This window comes from Rhodamnia argentea, chromosome 4 (genome assembly GCF_020921035.1).
Source record: "Rhodamnia argentea isolate NSW1041297 chromosome 4, ASM2092103v1, whole genome shotgun sequence".
Lineage (NCBI taxonomy): Eukaryota > Viridiplantae > Streptophyta > Magnoliopsida > Myrtales > Myrtaceae > Rhodamnia > Rhodamnia argentea.
Genome location: NC_063153.1, coordinates 12,859,447 through 12,873,159, shown reverse-complemented (window position 1 = coordinate 12,873,159; position 13,713 = coordinate 12,859,447). Strand labels below are relative to the sequence as shown.

The window sequence follows — 13,713 nt, the reverse complement described above, 5'->3', positions numbered from 1 at the left end:
GATCTTAAGGTACAAAACTACACAAAACACAAAATCAATCTTCTTCCTTCCCCCGACCATCACTCCCCCGTCATATGTCTTTGTTGTAACGTAAGACAGGAACCATTCGTTATCGAGAAACAGGTGCTTGTAATGTCAATCCTCTTGAGAGAAGTTGTACTACCTGCTGTGGCCGTTCAAAGAGTGATGTATCAGCACAGGATTGAAGGGAAGGCGTTGCAGTGGCTTCCCCAGAAGGGTATGTTAAGTGTAAAATTTTCTGTCTAAATTTGAGCAAAAAGAAGTTCATTCTATGTGTCGGGAACGCCGGGCAGACACCAGTGCAAGCAATCTTGCGCTCCTGGTGTGCCCTTAATGGTGAATTGAGAGATGTCACCTTCATCTCTAACCTGCGACAGTGCCATTATGTCCAAAAGCCGAACTTTTGTCCCCCTCACTGCACTCTCCGCATCAACATCACTTGATTGATCGTGTAACACTTCCTTGCCTATAGACATGGGCGTTTCGGAGGAAAGGGAGGCCGAAGTCATTGATCCAGAGATAGCGGGTTCGATAGAGTCGAAAAATGAGATGCTGCGACTCCTTCATATAGGAGCTGCCTGCACAGAGAAGAACCCCGATCATCGGCTTGACCTGAGAGAAGCAATTAGAAAATTGGAAGAGTTACAAGTGAGAGGCAATTTTGTTTCTAGACATGCTATTGAAAATTTTAGTTGACAGGATAGAACGTCTTGAATCCCAAGTTCTGCTCGTTCCCTGATCGAGCGCTGTAACGGATTCATCCACACTTGGAATCAGCCACTCAATGGTTAGGCCAAGATTCACTGATGGTATCATCCTTTCCCAAGGAAGACGGTACATTAAGAGTGGCCTTGAACGCGAGGCTTTTGGCTACTTTTACATATAAACTAGAGCTCAGCGAGTCTCACTCTTTGATTCAAGCTGACTTTTGCTTTGTCATTGCCCTACCATAGTAGGGAAGCTCAGTGTCAAAAGCATCTCCTCTTGACTTCCAGGAAAGGGTCTCCTTTGTCAGGTCTCTGCTACAAAGAGATCTTTGACTGACCATTTGAGTCTCTGAACTCAGTTTTGTTAAGAAATGTCTTGACTGCCTTCAAACGTAGATTCTGCAGTAGACAGCTCTTCACTCTTGTCTGTACAGTGTATGGATCATTTGTCTTTTACCTGAGAAGTGGATTGGCTTTCCATGGGATCCGTTAAAATTGTGTCTCGAGTTTAAGCCTGCGAACGAAATCTGATTGGAGATAATGTTATTATTTGTGGAAGCCGATATATATGTCATGAAAATCCGAATGGAATTTTTTGGATACATTCGAATTTGGCATAGGTACGTACTGGTCTTGCGTCGTTGCTAACTTGGATGTTCATGGAAGTTTGACTTTTGGTCAGAGAACAAGATAATGATTTGAGCCAAAGAAAGATGAAGAAATAAAACTCTGCAATTCACCAACTAATGCTCGTTGAAGCCGTGGTCAAAGAAAAAGAAAAGTCCAAGTTGGACTTGGTCAGGACTTGATTTGTTGACCGAATCACACCCTTCCAAGTAGTGATGGCCACGGACCCGAACCGGAACCTTAAGGGGCGGTTCCGTTCTGGTTTTGAACCTGCGATTCCGAGCCCGTTCAAGGCCTTGTTCAAGTTCAAAGGCGAAAATGGAACCGTCGATTTCGGTTCCGATTACGGTTTTTAAATTTAATTTTTAAATAATAAATTATGAAATAAAAAAATGAAAAATTATCAAGTAATAAATTATCAAATATAAATTGTAATCAAATTTGGGGGGAAGGGAGGGAGAGGAGCTTGAACTTAATGAATTATCATTGAGCGCCTCCATATCTTCTTGGGGATAGAAGAATCAAAGCCCATGTAGTTCTTTTACCTTTGATAACTCTATACTTACCTCATCGTCAATCGTCGCTACCCGTTCCGGTACCGGCATCCATGGCGATGGTATCTCCATCATCGAAGAATTCGGCTTCATTGTTGCGATCCATCTCTTATTGTCGATATTGAGCCTTTGTCCAATCATCGACACAAGCTTGAGCTTCCACCAAATCCGGAGTTAATCTTGAACGTCGGTCTCCCAAAATGTTGCATCAAACGCTGAATGCTTGTTCAAACGCAACTATTAAACAAAGAGTTGCTAAAACCTATCTTGCGACGAGAGCGAGAATTGGGAATTGGGTTGAATACATCTTCCACCACTCTAAAATTGGGAAATCTGTGCCGCCTTCGGATTCACCAAACTCAAAAGAAATAATTAAATAGGTCTCGATTTCATAAATATTTCTTGTTGCTCCATTTTGTCTTTTTTGCCTATTCATTAGAAGTTTGTGTCCTCTACTAATTTTACCTACGTCCTCGCTTTGTATCTCACTAGGTTGGAAAAATCTACTATCACATAGATTATATTTACTTTAAAATTCACTATATAATTCGACTATTGCGTTTTTAACCACTAATTGTATAGCTCTAACATTTACCATTTCAATCAAATATAAACATTCATAATACGTAGTCAAATAATCACTCAAATCATCTAATTTGATGCGTGGATCAAAAATAGAAGCAACCAAATAAACAAGAGAAATTTCGGTATAATAATGCAGCAATTTTGTTCGCATTGCTATAATAGTCTGACCTAATTAATCATCTTTTTTCATTTTCTTCAAAAACACCAGCAATAGTAATACACTCTATTAAAAATAAATGCGTAGCAGGATAATAAACATTGGATAAAGTATAAGTTGCATCATTAAAAACTTTTAAAAAATCTATTTTTTTTTTTACAAATATTCCACTCTTGTGGGAATAAATTAATTTGAGAAACATTATTCGAAATAAATGTACATAATAAATCTTTATATGCAAAAGATTGATTAAGCAACTCATACATAGAATTCCAACGAGTTGGAACATCAACGAGTTAGAACATCTCTTGAAAATCTTTTTTGGTATTCTTCTATTTGCTTTACAAAATCTGCCTCATTATTTCATAATTTGGAGATGTTTCCATAAAAATTGAATTGCTGTCTTTATTGGGGTGAGAAAAACATCAAAGGGGTTTTAAACCATCTTGTACACATAAGCTTAAAACATGGCAAACACATCTAATGTGAAAAAATTGTCTACTAAAAGTGGGTTTACAAATCTTTTCTAACTCGGAAATTGAAGCAGTATTTGCCACAGTATTATCAAAATCAACCGAAAAAATTTTATTAAGCAAAAAAACATTCTTTTAAAACTTGCCAAATTATTCTATGAATATTATTTGCCGTATGTCCATCATCAAAAACTCGAAATGCAAACTCTTTTTTGAATGTTCCAATCATCATCTATCCAATCACATGTAATGCACATATAAAAATGAATTTGCCAAGGATCACTCCAAATGTCGCTACATATATGCACACGTCCATTAAAATTCATAAAAACAAAATTAAAACTTCTTTTTCTCTTTTAAAAAGATAAAAAAAAGTTAGCGTTTAAGCGTATTTCTCGAAATAGATTTTACTTGTGAAGTACATGCGGTTTGTATAAAATGATTAACACCAAAATTTTCACCAAAATTAAAGATAAATGTTCAACAGTAACACATCTAGCTAATTCGTCTTTATAAACTTTGTCACTATAACGAAATAAAGGAGGAGTGTTAGGATTGGCATACCCAAAAATTTGTTGTTGGCTGGTGTCAATCCCCGCTTGCGTTGAATGTTTCAACCTCATATGTCGTTTAAATGTTCCATAACCGCCTTCACCTGTAGATTTGTATGTCGCCCCCACAATATTTACATTTGACTTGATACTTGTTTGGCCTAAATGTTCCTTCGTGAAATGTTCCCATATGTCAAATGTGACCTCCCATTCCGGCTCCTTTCTTGTTGATATTTTTTCGAATACTGATAAAAGGATGAAGATTTTCTTGCGTTAAGACTTGATTGACGTTGGGAATAATGTTGATATCATCACCATTGTCTCCCTAATATGCAAAATCACGAGGATCGTGAGGACAATCGGATTCTCCTATCCGGCTCTTTCCTCTATCACTAGCTCTGCTTTTACTTGCCATTTTTTGAGAGAATTGAGCGGAAAACGGATTCAGAAAATTAACGAAATTGAGTGGATTGAGAGAATTGAGCGGATTGAGAGAGTTTGAGAGAATTTAAGAGAAATTGTGAGAAAAAAATGAAATATGAAAATGGGTATTTATAATAGTTAGGATAGAATTAATAAATTAATTAAAAAAAAAAAAAAAGGAGTGGGGGAAAAATGACCGTTGCCTTGCAATGGTAGGGGAAAGGCTCTTTCTCCACAGTTTTTTTATTTTTATTTTTTTTCCCAAACAACTATAAAACCGGTTCATCTATACATGGACCTGTAATCGGCCCATATGGGACAGGCCGGTTCCAATTTGGAACTGGCAGGCTTGATCAACAGGCCGGTTACGAGTTTGACCCGGGCCGATTTCGGGCCCAAATGGACCCGTGGCCACCACTACTTCCAAGTGGAATTCGGCTGGATCATTCCTTGGTGCAATATATACGTATATTGCTGGTCTTGGCAGTGGACTATCGTAGAAGGAGTCTTGAAGCGCCGATTTATGAGCGAGTGCTTGGCATTGGGTCTTCGTATTGTTCTTGGAATTACATCAACTATTTAAATATCGAAGTCGATTAACTCTTGTTATTAGATTTGTATAATTCCTTTGCTAAATTAAGAGATTATTTCGCGAGGAATTGTGTCGTCAAACACTGTGTGCGTTATTAGATGTAATTTGGGCTAAGAAACACCGAGAGTGTTTGAGCGACTCGAGTGTGGTTTGTAATCAACGTGTATTGTTTGATCTATAGTGGAATTCGTTACTTCTCTCCCCGTGGACGTAGATCTTTATCGCCAAACCACGTACATCCGGTGTCCGATTTATTTTCTTGTTCTATCTATTTATCGTTCGATCGCTTGTTCCGGGCAATAAGATCTCTGGCTACATTGTCCTATGATTTGTGCTCATAGGTTTTCTTTCACAGTTCCGCTCACTTCTACTTTTGTCTCCTGTAAAGAAGGTCGGAAAAAAAGTAAGAGAACTTACTACCAAGGGAAACAGTTGCTGCACAATCATGTTGTCGTCCAAAATGTCACACGGCTACACAGAATATGACTCGAATTCGATAGTAGTTACGATATCATAAATTACAATCCGAAACACTTTTAGACCGTTCAATTTACAGCGATCTCAAACAAATAGGAATGGCATATTGCAGGTTCCTTTTTATCAACATTCAAACTTGCAGCTCATCACATCAATGCTTGGCATGCACATGTTTATTCCTGACTAGAAAGATCAAAATCCCAACATCAAATCTGGACAGACGTGGGAACTTGAAACTGAGCGGGCCTGGCTGGACCATCTAAAAAGAAGCCCAACCAAGCCCGTTCAAAAGTCTGACGGGGCCTGGACGGAGTTGATTCCAGAACCAGCATTGCGATCGGTCGCCTGACCATAATCCTTTTGACAATTGCTGCTTCTGTATCTGTTTCAACGTCCCTTTCCATTCAATCCTTACCCACCACGGTCAACACCTGGGAAAATCGCCATCGCCATCGCCATCGCATAGCTCTTCTTCTTTTCTACTTGGTTTGGTACATTTCAGTTCTCGTGAAACGAAGAAAACAGAGAGAGAGAGAGAGAGAAGGAAGCCCAGAAATGGATTCTGCAACAACGTCGCGGATTGTGGAGAAACTGAAGCTCACCCCCCACCCGGAAGGTGGGTTTTTCTCGGAGACCTTCAGGGACACTTCCGTTCTCCTCTCCAGATCTCAGCTTCCACCTCGATGTAAGTTCTTGATCGTGCACCTTGAGGTCTACAGCTTTATGTCATTTGTTTATGTCCTAAAACTTGCACCTTCCCAGTTTCAATCTCTTTCTTCTTCTTTTTCCAACTAATAGTCATTATATCCTGTTGTGGATCATTGATTTTGTTTGGGTAGTGTGTGATGAGCTGCAGATGCTGATTGCTGATGTGGGAATTATTGTGCTAAAGTTGTGATTTTATTTATTTATTTTATGAATGAATTTCTAGCTATCTGAGTGATGCTACTGTTGACTTTTTGATCTGGGTATTGGATGGGGATGCCATATCAGGGAAAGGAAAACTAAAGTACAAATTTGTGATCCCAAATTAAAGTTCAAAATATCTGATGAGAGCTGCAGTAAAATCAATGGTCTGAATTACTGATCTTTCTGTGTCTATGCTCCATGCTTTTTGCCAATTGTTTGCTAGTGACAGAGCACATCAATGCCAGGGAATCATGAAATGCAGTTGCTTTTGGTTACTTCCCTCTTTTTCTCATGACATGTATATTGAATTGTTTCGAATTGCTTAATCCAGACAAGGTTGATCGACCCGTGAGCACATCCATCTACTTTATGCTGCCAGCGGGGAGTGTGTCGCACCTCCACCGTATACCTTGTGCTGAGACCTGGCATTTTTATCTGGGAGAACCTCTCACGGTATGGTTGAATTCTAGTTTGTCATGTCTTTGATAGGAATGATTTGCTTGAGTTTGCCTCTACTTTCAGTTGAAATTTTTTCGATTCACGACAATCACTTCACTTCCTTAGGATATAAAAGACAAAGATTTCACACAAAATACTTTTTTTCAGGTATTGGAGTTGAATGAGAAAGATGGAAGTGTCAAATTAACCTGCATTGGTTCCGACCTGGTTGGAGACAATCAGCAACCACAGTACACAGTGCCTCCCAATGTATGGTTTGGTTCGTTTCCGACGAAAGACTATACCATATCTCCAGATGGCTCCGTGCTCAAAGCTGCCCCGAGGGATGCGGAGAAACACTACTCTCTGGTGGGTTGTACTTGCGCACCGGCCTTTCAGTTCCAGGACTTTGAGTTAGCTAAGCGGTCCGAGCTTCTTTCTCGGTTCCCCAACTTGGAGCCTATGCTCTCTATTCTCACTCTGCCTGATTGAGAATTCACTTCCCATTCTGTAGCTTGTTGAGATGTTGGGTACGTCTCCCATGTATGAGGAGATGATGTGTTCTTATACATTTGATACTCTACAGAATAAAGGAATCTTGCAATAGTCTGACTTAATTTTGATGCGTGCTCGCATTCATCACTCGTGCTATGCGTAATGAATTGCACCGCTCTGTTCAGCTGTATATACATGAATTGGCTTGTAAATTCATCAGCTATGACTCATGCCACAGCTATATGGCCTTTAGGACATTAATCTGTCGTCACAGTCAAGAGGCAAACTTTTGATCATGGATGGTATAAACATTAAAAATCGGCGTTGCAATTGCTGGTCACTTGAGAAAGAAAGTGCACACCAATAAAGCACGCCTCAACCAAGACCAGCTGCAATTGCGACGCCTCACCCAAGACCAGATCCGAACCTTCCATGCAGAATTTTAGTTGCTGACAACAACAATAATCACACAGTTTGTCAAAAACAAGTACTGTATCTTCAACAAATGAGTCTATCTGCTTGATGAGCAGACAGAGCAGGAGTAATCCCATGCTTTTGCTGTTCTCAGTGTCATTGAACATGCAGTGAAACAGAAGCCTTGATAGTTCACTATGTGCTCTTTAGGGAAAAAGAAAGAGCAGAAATGACAGAAAATCTGGTTTAGTTAATGCATGCCATCCTATCTCATTTGCAGTCATAGCTCCATTTATGGTCTGCATCTAAGCTACAAGAGCCATTCATATCCATCAATCGAACTCAAGAAACTCCATTCTTCTGCTAATCGAAACCTTCAGATCCATAGCCTCTGTCTATGCTCCTTGAGGCTGAGCACAACTTGGCTGTGCACAGGCATAGATTGTCTATCAAAACCCGAGTCGATTCAGAAAAAAAGGACAATGGAGCGTGGAATTTACTGTGATGAAAGACATTACCATACTGATCGAAAGAACACAGTTTTCTTAGAAGCTTCTTACCATCCCGCAGCATGACCGGGAGTTTCTCTGCAAAACTATAGGACCTATTTAGGAGTCAATTTCTGTTAAGCATGTGTTCTTGGCGACAAAGCAATCATCCCTCTACACATCGCAAACTAGCAACTGCATGGCGACCACCACCTAGTTTAAGGAGATAGCATGAGGAAGAACTTAAAACCCACCAAAGAGCAGCGACATTCATATGCATAACATGTTGCACAGGTAACAGAAGCAAAGTAAAAAAGGAAGCAAAAATTTGACAACAGCTTCATTTCTTGCATCTAGAGAACTTCGGATTTGGAAGATAACTGTGAGCAATTTATACTTTAAAGCTTTAGACTGTCCAAAATTAGAATTGCTGGATCTCCTGCTATTACCAATGAATTATTTTCCCTTCTGAAAGTGCCATTTTCTTATTAACTGTTATTTCTCTATCAGTTAATGTCATTGGCAAAGTTATGGACCAAACATGTCGGCACATTCCGCTGTAAACACTACACAGTTATGATCTTAAACAATTGAAGCATATCTTCGTCTGTACAAGTGACCTATGTACCGCTGGTCCAGTCGACATCTGAAAATAAACCACAAGAAGACACGGGAATAGCAAAATTACCCAGCAAAACATTCCTCGGTTATGTTCATGTCAATGAGGCTCAAACCTGATGACGAAAACTGAGAATACAGACATATCTTAAGATTTATAATCCCACTAAACCATCCTCATCCCTAACATGTTTACTCAGAAACTTAACGCAGCTTCACACCAGGGTCGTTTGACCCCAGGAAAATGAAGAACACAGATAAACTTTCACGGAGAAGAGAGCTTGGCGTGTCAAAACATGGAGATTGCTAAGAGCTCTAATCGTAACGTGCTCCTCGTGCATCTAAAACGCATTGGGCCCATTATGTCAAACTAAGTCAAGCACAATTTCATTGGCACCCGGTTCCAGGATTTATGGAGGTTTCTGCATAAAAATTAAGAGAAAAATACCTTTAGTGCTAGAGGTGAGCATGGTTTTAGGGTAGGACCGGAAATCTGAAACTGAACCAGTAGGGAACCGGCAGGTTCCAGGTTTCAAGTTTCAAGGTATGCGAGGGAGGTTCCGAGTTTCAAAAATTGGGTAACCACCAGGTACCTAGAACCTATAATCTACAATAAGTTTTTGTGTTTTTCTTGGTATATGTTTTCACCGAATCTTGAGGTATTCCATGGCGCTCGATGGTAAGCATGTAATCCGAAACCACTAATCCGAGCTTCCATTTTCAACGATATTTATAACTTAGACTTTTACTTTGTTAATGTTTTATATTTATTTGTATTTCTATGTATGAATTTTGATCAGTGAATTGTAACAACAAAAATAGATGTTATTAGAGGTGATGATTCACTGCAATCATTTAATTAAAAATACACGTGGAACTTGAGTGGAATCCGGAACCGACCTTGGAACTTTTCACAAGATTAGAACCAGATTTCAGGATATGCAAAGTAGATTCCAGAAACTACGTAGAATTTGTACGAAACTTGAAATCGCTCACCCCTACTTAATGCGGGTTGGTAATTCAAATACGACCTTTTGATTTTCTTCAAACCAAATCAAACACGTTCATAAGCGCTCATGGTTAATCGGAAATCACAGCTAACGTTGACTGTAGATTCATTTTGAGCGCACACGAAAATCATTTTCGTATTACTAATAATTGAGTTATTATTTATGTAAAACCTCTTTACTGGGTCAGGTAAGATGATGACGGAGCAGAATGGAAAGGCCTTCCCCCTACAAAACCGACGTGTCGAGTGCACCAGCATTAGAAAAAACTGAGCTTCGAGAACGTGTCAACGCCATATGTCCAGTTCACCAGAAGCCACTGCTACGTTCACTTCGCCACATTGGCCTCTTTCTTCACCTTCGTCATCTTCTCCCACACGCTGCAAAAGCCTTCTCGACTTCACGGTCATCAATGGCACATTCTCTTCAGGGGTTCGACACTCGTTCGGGACGCCGCTTCTCCGACTTCATCATGCGTTGAAGAGGTTCTTTCTGGTTTCTCTTTCCTTAAATGAAGTGCAGGCATGTCTGTTTCTTTCTTTTCTTTCCTGATGTTCTCATGATTTTCTAGTTTCCTTACAGTTTCTTCCGTTTTGAAAATCGCAAGTGCACCAAGTGAGTGCAAGCCCACGTCCCAAAAAGTGTTTTTCCGAATTCTGTGATGCAAGCTAATGCGATGCGGCGGAACTTTGCTCATTCTTTTTGGTCTTCGGAATGGCATAATTGAAGCAATCTTCTCGCGGCTGATTCGTCTGCAGTTTTAGTGAGTTATACTGAGGGACAATGGACAACTCTGAGTGGATTGCTCGGAGTATTATACCGTCCGGGATTGTGGAAGGAATTTTCCACGTTCTTCATTGAAGGAGGCTATACCGAATGTGCGCTACCCATGCCGTATATGCCGCATTGGGTCGGAGAGTCCGACTAAGTTTCAAATAATCAAAAAACGAAGCGAAGCACAAGTCTGGTTTTTTTCGAGTTTAGAGGCTATAGAGGAATCTCTCCTTTAAAGAATACTATAGATTGATAGATGCCTATGTGTGTGAGAATTTGGTTATGTACTGGTAACTCTCAAACAAGCATGTCATGATTTGATAGCCATCTGCAAAAATGCTCTTCCTGCAAAATGAAATTTTCATGTATAATTTCATCATGAAATAGGTTAAGGGTGCACCCATTGATTTCTTCTAAAAGTTGGAAGTCGGAAGATGTCCAAAGGATGGAATCGACTTATTCCTCAGTCTCGGGTTCCATTTATAGCAACCTCCATAAACCGGCAGTCATCGTCGCGGCATGCTTCGTACTTGTAGCATTGGCCCTATCCCTTTTTCTCATATTTCAGCATCTCAAGTACTACACCAATCCCGCTGTAAGCTCTCTTCTCCTTTATAATGTGATGGATCGATCTGACCGAGGGATATGGATGGATGGAACTAATCGAGTATCATCTATGCATAACTTGATATTCTGTATGTGTCATTTTCTAAATGATATCGGAAACGCACACCGAGACTTCCTATTAAATGTCCTAATGGTTAGCTTAATCATTGGGGCCAAATGGTTCTCTAGTTTGTTAGAAAGACTCTTCATGCTTTAGTGACTGGATAAACATTTGCTAAAATTGTCTTGCTTTAATCCAATTTTAGGAACAAAAATGGGTAGTTGCGGTCCTTTTCATGGTTCCAGTCTATGCGACCGAATCGGTAAGTTCCGTCTTTGAAGTCTAATTTATGTCTTTCTCCCCTAGAGTAGCTCGAGTGAAATTTATCTGCACACTGGTTCTTCTCCTTAACGGTTTCCAGGTTCCTTGCATCACCCAAAATTAAACTTGTGCTAACTAGATTCTTCCACTTAATATGCCAACATGCATTGTGTTTCAATAAGAAACTTTAAAAAAGATTATATATTGAGTACTGTGCACAGTTTCTTTAATTTAAAAGGGAAAAAGGAGGAGTATGTTGTGATAACCTGCTTCCGCCATGTGTTTATGGCATGACTTATGAATCAATGACATTGATCCAATCTAACCGTCTTGTTTTTCTTTGGCGTATGGTCTCATTGTGGAACCCGAAATTGTCTCTCGCATGTGACATATTGAGAAACTGCTATGAAGCATTCGCTTTGTATTCTTTTGGAAGATACTTGATTGCCTGTCTGGGTAGGTCATTGTATACGTACTCAAAACTTGGAAAAAGTTTTCTTATATTACCTAGAGCCGTTGGTGCAATTCAATCGGTTTCTTGCTGGAGTTTTTGTTCGGCGGTCTGAATATATGCAGACAAAGATGAGTTTTACTGCTTAAGCTCATGCAATAGTTCTTCATGCTAGGCGGTGAGAGACAAGTGATCGAACTACTTCAAGATGAATCGAGGAAATTGCTCCAAAGGCCACTCCTGGACCACACAAGCGCAAGTCCGAATAAAAAAGGAAGCAGAGTTTGGAATTTCATCTTTCAACCAAGTGTTCTTGGAGAAGATCTGCTCACCATCGAGAAATTCGGTCTCGTGCGGTATGTGAGTAACTCATTTTGGACCGTCACGGTTAGATTTTTTACGAGGGTTCCTAACATGTTTGATGTTGTCCAGATGATTCCCAAGACAGTATGTGCATTTTTAGCAGTTATTTTGGAGCTCCTCGATGCCTACTGTGACGGCGAATTTAAATGGTATTGCGGGTATTAGGAAGGTTTTTTCACTCTATAGTATATCCCATTGCTACACATCCGTCATCCTTGTCCTCTCTTGCAGGTATCCGTACATGGCGGTGGTACTTAACTTTAGCCAGATGTGGGCATTATTTTGCCTTGTTCAGTTCTATAACGCAACTCATGAGAGACTTAAATCGATAAAGCCGCTGGCTAAGTTCATCAGCTTCAAGGCTATTGTATTCGCCACTTGGTGGCAAGGCGTGGGGATTGCACTTCTATGTACCGTTCATGTTCTGCCTAAGGAAGGAAAGCTGCAAACTGGATTGCAAGATTTCCTTATCTGCATAGAAGTAAGCTTGAGCTTCTTTCAGGAATAGTCACCAACAGCCAAAGCACTGGCCAGCTGCACACTGAATTGTGTTTGCTCTTGACCAGTGATTCCATGACCATTGATTCCATATTGTCTTCACTGGTGTTTGTTTTTGTACGTACACAACATTTGCTACAAAGACAACTAGAGTTCATGCAAATCATTTTACTTGGTTGGGTACACCGGCATGTTGTATATGGTTGGTTGTTTTTTTATCTTGAAAAGCCCAGTTCTTATTGCAAGGATGTGAATTGATGTTAAAATTGTTGACAGATGGCAATCGCAGCTGTTGCTCATGTTTTTGTCTTTCCGGTGGAGCCCTACCGTTACGTCCCAATCGCAGAAAGCCCAAAAGTCACCACAGAGAAGACAGTCGCCGAAATAAAGTTGGAAGAGGGTGACAAAGAGGAACAGGCCGTGGTTGAGAAGACTGACACGAAGTTGGAGGTTCCTGGTACAAGCGTCACCAAGAGCGTCCAGGACATTATTGTCGAAGGCGGTCATCACGTAAGCTTGCATCCCACTAGTTAGTGTAAAAATCTTGTTTTCACGCGATTATTGTCCCCAGAAGTTGGCTTGGTTTCACTAGATCAATGCCTTGTGGTTCGCTTTATCCATCTGCGTGAAATCTTGTTCTTGTGTCTTTGAAAACAGGTGGTGAAGGATGTGGTGCTGACAATAAATCAAGCGATAGAGCCAGTCGAAAAGGGGGTGGCGAAGATCCAGGAGACGATCCACCAAAGATCAGAGGAGTCGGATGAAAAGGATGAACAAGTGGAAGAGGTAGAGGCCGAGGAACGTGTTGAACTCGAAGGCGAAGGCACAAAGAGTGAAACTGTTGTCAGCATAGAAGAGAGATTAGTCAAATGAAATGATTCCTTGTAAGCTAGAGCAGGACATGCCAGAGAGCAGTTTTCGACTTGTTAATTCATGAAATGTATTGACTTGAGTTTGAATTGAGCAAGTAAAGGTTGCTGCTTGTATGCTGGTCTTTTTTCTGCTTTGCGCCAATCGAAGAACGGTCTTTTCGACATCCTCAGAGAGAGAATTAAAAACTGCCGCTCGGTTTTTGTGCTGGCGAACATGTCTGGATTCTAGGACATTAAGATCGATTCAATATCCGACCATGAGGATCGGGAGCAACATAAAAAATGTTTTCC

At 40.3% G+C, this 13,713-nt stretch overlaps 2 protein-coding genes across 2 annotated transcripts; both read left to right on the top strand.

Moving 5' to 3' along the window:
* Positions 1-5,572: 5,572 nt before the first annotated feature.
* LOC115746706 lies at positions 5,573-7,116 on the top strand. Its single transcript, XM_030682594.2, has 3 exons — positions 5,573-5,852; positions 6,408-6,529; positions 6,683-7,116. The coding sequence occupies exons 1-3, from the start codon at positions 5,723-5,725 to the stop codon at positions 7,004-7,006; spliced, it is 576 nt and encodes a 191-aa protein (XP_030538454.1). The 5' UTR covers positions 5,573-5,722; the 3' UTR covers positions 7,007-7,116.
* Positions 7,117-9,834: 2,718 nt separating this feature from the next.
* LOC115746703 (protein LAZ1 homolog 2-like) lies at positions 9,835-13,530 on the top strand. Its single transcript, XM_048277667.1, has 9 exons — positions 9,835-10,021; positions 10,698-10,905; positions 11,183-11,239; positions 11,586-11,694; positions 11,865-12,049; positions 12,122-12,210; positions 12,284-12,533; positions 12,827-13,060; positions 13,208-13,530. Exons 2-9 carry the CDS (start codon positions 10,756-10,758, stop codon positions 13,421-13,423), a joined length of 1,290 nt encoding a protein of 429 aa, XP_048133624.1. The 5' UTR covers positions 9,835-10,021; positions 10,698-10,755; the 3' UTR covers positions 13,424-13,530.
* The last annotated feature ends 183 nt before the right edge of the window (positions 13,531-13,713 follow it).

Coding starts and splice junctions, on each gene's coding strand:
- LOC115746706 (XM_030682594.2), top strand. CDS start 5,723: ATGGATTCTGCAACAACGTCGCGGATTGTGGAGAAACTGAAGCTCACC. Junction 5,853..6,407: donor ATCTCAGCTTCCACCTCGAT/GTAAGTTCTTGA, acceptor TGCTTAATCCAG/ACAAGGTTGATCGACCCGTG. Junction 6,530..6,682: donor ATCTGGGAGAACCTCTCACG/GTATGGTTGAAT, acceptor ACTTTTTTTCAG/GTATTGGAGTTGAATGAGAA.
- LOC115746703 (XM_048277667.1), top strand. CDS start 10,756: ATGGAATCGACTTATTCCTCAGTCTCGGGTTCCATTTATAGCAACCTC. Junction 11,240..11,585: donor CAGTCTATGCGACCGAATCG/GTAAGTTCCGTC, acceptor TTTCTTTGGCGT/ATGGTCTCATTGTGGAACCC. Junction 11,695..11,864: donor ATACTTGATTGCCTGTCTGG/GTAGGTCATTGT, acceptor TCTTCATGCTAG/GCGGTGAGAGACAAGTGATC.